The following is a 4,845-nucleotide window of genomic DNA, read 5'->3' as shown; positions in this document are numbered from 1 at the left end:
GTTCATTTAGGGCTAATTTGGGCCCGTGGTCCTAAATTTTGGGCTCTTTTATTATTTTTTTTAAATAGTGTTTGCGCTAGCTTAACGTTAAGCTGGCTGAATATTGCTGTAAAAGGTGCTAAAAATGATTTCACGGAATATTCACCTTATACAATAATTTAGGGCTCATTTAGGGCTCTGGGGAATATGATAATAAAAAATAAAAAAATAAAATTTTAACAATTTTTGTTTAAACAATTCTAGTAAAAATGAAGTAAACAATTTTCTTCCTATTCTTTTTATTTTTTAAACAAATTTGCAACACAAAATATTTTCTTTTCTCCTGCATAATTTTTTAGGCTTATTTAAGGCTCTTGAAAAATCATCGACCGAAGGTCGCGTGATAATTCCTTTGCCCTTTTTTTTGGTTATATATGGTGTTGTGCCACCTTAACATTATAAAAAAATACATGAAGAAAACAAACCCATTTTTACTCATCGCATAATTTAGGGCCCATTTGAGCCTAATTTGGGCCCGTGGTCCTAAATTTTGGGCTCTTTTATTTTTTGAAAAAAATAATGTTTGCGCTAGCTTAACGTTAAGCTGGCCGAACATTGCTGTAAAACGTGCTAAAAATGATTTCACGGAAAATTCACCTTATACAATAATTTAGGGCTCATTTAGGGCTCTGGGAATATGATAATGAAAAATAAAAAAAATTATTTAAACAAAAATTGTTTAAACCTCTTTTTTAAATTTTAATTATTATATTCCTAGAGCCCTTAATGAGCCCTAAACTATTCTATAAGGTAAATTTTTAGCAAAATCATTTTTATAACGTTTTACAGCAATCTTGAACCAACTTATTGTTACGCTATTGCAAACACTATTTTTTACAAAAAATACGAGAGCCCAAAATTTAGGACTACGGGCCCAAATTAGTCCTCAATGAGCCCTAAATTATGCGAGGAGTAAAAATGGGTTTAATTGTTTTCTTCATGTATTTTCTATAACGTTAATGTGGCACAACACCATATATAAAAAAAAAGGGCAAAGGAAAAATCGCGCGACCTTCGGTCGATGATTTTTCAGGAGCCATAAATGAGCCTGAAATTATGCAGGAGAAAAATAAATATTTTTTGTTGCAAATTTGTTTAAAAAATAATTGTTTTAACAATTTATTGTAAAATTCAAATACCACATTTATGGGGCTCCAAATGAGCCTCAACATAGGGCAAAGGAAGAAAATTGTTTACTTCATTTTTACTAGAAATGTTTGAACAAAAATTGTTTGAACAATTTTTAAAAATTTTTCACTGTCATATTCCCAGAGCCCTAAATTATTGTATAAGGTGAATATTCCGTGAAATCATTTTTAGCACCTTTTACAGCAATGTTCGGGCAGCTCAACGTTAAGCTAGCACAAACACTATTAAAAAAAAATAAAAGAGCCAAAAGTTTAGGACCACGGGCCCAAATTAGCTCTAAATTATGACATAGATTACATCTTTATACCTTCATAGTGCTGTGCCAGCTTAACATACCTAATTGCTGGGAATATTAAGCCCTCACAATTTCATATTTAAGTTATTTTCATGAAAATATGCTAAATAACATGTTTACATAATAAAAAATTTAGCTTCCACAAAAAGAGCCCACGCTTAATGTCGATTAAGTTTGTGTAAATATCTAAATTATTTTAAAGTTTGAAGAAGTTTTCAAGTATAAACATGCTTAAAATATTTAGATTTGGATATTTGAGCATTTGAGGGAATTTCATTTTACATATATAATAAATTAAGTAATTTTATAATTATAATTCAATGCAATCCGCAAAAAGCTTTTTTCCAAATTGAAAAACAAATACGAATTTCTTAGTTAAAAGGGATTTAAATAAAAAACGTTAGTCATTATTCACAAAGGATTATCTAATCAATTAAAAAATCATAATATTAACTAATTGTTTTTTTATGTAGATCATTGCAACTGAATATTACGCAACAAGAGGCAACTCTTAATAGTTAACAATGATCAATCGTCAACTTCTGATCCTTCTTTATTTATAAACTTTTTTATAGAATTAACCAAATAAACTAGTTAATGGAAAAACTCTAAAAATGTCTACCTAAGTATTTTTGTCTAAAACTGAATATCTTCTACAACAGAAGTTTTTCAAACATTCAGGGGAAGGAGGATAATATTATTATATATTATTATATTGGAGGATAAATTATTAACATTTTAAATATAAATGTTAAATTATTGCAATTCAATGAGCCATCTATTCAGCAATCCAATATTTTGATTTCAGCTATATAATCTTTTTGTATTAAGGATTTAAAAAAGTGATTTATTAATAATAATAGTTAGAATAAATTTTGCTGCAAATCCCCATTTTAAAGATTTTGTCAATATTTTATTCTTTCGTTTTCATCGATATTTGTGGCCCGATCAACGATAAATATCGTTGGTTCAGCTATAAAATTCTTTTCGTAGAAAGAAGAGACGTGACTGCATTTGCATATTCATAATAAAAAAAATAGGGACTTCACAAAAACCACTTGCTTCGTAAACAAAATTTTAAATACATACTTCTATATTTTAAGCTAAACCTGAAAAACAAATAAAATTAGTTTTTTGTAACGACCCTAGTTAAATGAGAGTCTAAAGACTCTGAAGGCTAATAAAATAGACTGCTTCATTTGAACCCTCGAAACTTCTAGCCCATTTCTCTTCTAAACAGGATCTTCAAGGACCTGCGCAATAAAAATGCGGGACAATAACATACCTTCTCAACACCAGCTGACACGATCCCATTATACAAAAACCTAGTCTAGCCTACATACACTAGCTAGATTGATGTTTCGGAATTTTTTAAGGGACTTTTTGGTAAGGTTGGATTCGAGGGTTGAACAGTATTGGTGTTTATGCGGCAAAAAATAAAGAAAAGGAGAAAAGAACTGGTCTGGAAGAGGCTCAGCCTCGCATATATTGGTCCATCAACTAAACTCACCCTGTTGCATTCCAGAGCCTCGGCGCTGTGCTCCTCCTTCTGCTTGAAGCAGCTGCTGCACTTGCTCTTGTTGAATATGTTCGGTGCGAACTTCCTGCACTCGGCGCCAGTGCCCCGAGCACCACACGCGGAACCTCCTGACATCTCGACACGAGGTCAAAATACGAAAACAAACTCAGCGAGCCAGCATCACTCAATTTTTCCCCGAATTCTTCCCTTGTCCTCGCCGATTTGATATCACGAGTAATCGTAGCACGAAGGGTTTCCTCGTTGTTGTTTATTTCCAACTGGCACGTGAGACGTTTACGGTACTTCGACCTTGAAGTACGAGGTAACCTCGATACGAGGGTTTCTCTCGAGTTCGCCGGATGCTTCGATCGGTTTCACGTAATTTCAGTCGCCTTTTGCCTTTGTGAACCCGTGTTTCTTTTATCCAAGATTTTCTCATTTACCTCCCAGCAGAAGAGGCTCTCAACTCCAGCACCTTCGTGAAACTCCAGAGCCCGCGCGAATCTCGATTGTCATTGCACACTTCAGTTTTCGTTATTTCTCCTTCGGCTTTATCGTTATTATTTTCGAAATATTAATATTTTCAATTAGTAAGAATGTGTGCTGTCATCAGAATTATCAGAACTTGTTTACCAATTCTCCCGCGCGTGTTTCTTAATTTCTCATCCACGAGTGAAATATATACTCACAACAATCAACACTTGCACTCTTGTTTTTCCTTTTTTTAACACCACTGATTTAAGATTAACACCAACAATACAGCACTTTCTCGGTTCTTAGCACTTTATCCACCTCTCGTTCTTTGCAGACAGAGAATGTAAACTTTAACTAAGATTCTATCAAACTTAAATCAAAAAGATCCGACAGACTCTCATAACCTCAAAAGAAATTCACCTGCCACAACTTTCTCTTATCGTATGCAGTCGGACGAACTTGTTGTTGTCGCCACGTGCTTTTTGAGGAAGCACAAATTGGAAGTATGTAACAGGTGGAAATTAGGGCGAAACCGTCTTTTTAGAAGGACGTGAGAACGTGAACAGGGTGCTGTCACAATCGAAGTCAACTACCTGACTTCGAGAAAAAGTCCCCACGACACTGAACATAAACGACTCGAAGTGTAGGAGACTTTTATCCTTCTCCGTTTTCTGATTCGCGGCCCGGCACGTTCCTCACGCGAGGATTATTGAGCATATTTACGTCCCGATGCTCCATGACAGAACACTCGTACAAACAACATCTGCCATCTGAGTGTAACTCCAGACTGTGTGAGACTGTGACTGAATGATCGCAGAATGCTGATCGCTCCTTCGTCTACCGCGTCTGCCGCGCCATCTCGTAGCATTTTAAACAAGTTCAATCATGTACGTTATTACCTTTATTTTAAACTGGCAGTAAAAGTAAACGCGCGAAACACGTCTTGACTAAGGGTCCGTGCCTAAATTACATAGTTTTTTTTTCTGAAATGTTGAACTATGTACCCTTCTTATTTAGAGATTGTAAGCCCCCCCCCCATTTCACGTAATTTTTAGCGACTAAATTTTTTTCGGGGATATTTTTATTTTTATTTAGGATTTATCCCAAAATTACGTTAGACGATTTCATGGGGGTCTGCAGGCGGGTGGGGGTGGGGCGGGTAAATCTTACTGTATCTTTTGAATTAATATAGTATAGTTCCATTTTCAACCAAGTGATGGAACTTTTAATCAAAACACTTAAAGTTTCAGCTACATAGTTGACCAAATATATACCTGAAATGATGAATTCGTAAAGAATAATGTAAACATTTTTAAGCAAACATTTGAATTTTTATTTTGAAAAATTGATTTTCTACAAAAGAAAGGAT

General features: G+C 34.3%; 1 protein-coding gene across 4 annotated transcripts in view; it reads right to left on the bottom strand.

Annotated features, from left to right (window-relative positions):
* The window catches only part of LOC117178254 (protein outspread), a 368,009-nt gene extending 363,752 nt beyond the window's left edge, over positions 1–4,257 (bottom strand). For all 4 annotated transcript variants that reach the window (XM_033369600.1, XM_033369601.1, XM_033369602.1 and 1 more), the window contains exon 1: positions 2,994–4,257. In XM_033369600.1, coding sequence (XP_033225491.1) covers positions 2,994–3,137 — 144 coding nt within the window. In that variant the 5' untranslated portion in view covers positions 3,138–4,257. The remainder of the gene's footprint in view (positions 1–2,993) is intronic.
* Between the last annotated feature and the right edge of the window lie 588 nt (positions 4,258–4,845).

This window comes from Belonocnema kinseyi, chromosome 8 (genome assembly GCF_010883055.1).
Source record: "Belonocnema kinseyi isolate 2016_QV_RU_SX_M_011 chromosome 8, B_treatae_v1, whole genome shotgun sequence".
NCBI lineage: Eukaryota > Metazoa > Arthropoda > Insecta > Hymenoptera > Cynipidae > Belonocnema > Belonocnema kinseyi.
This window is presented reverse-complemented; position numbering and strand designations above follow the sequence as displayed.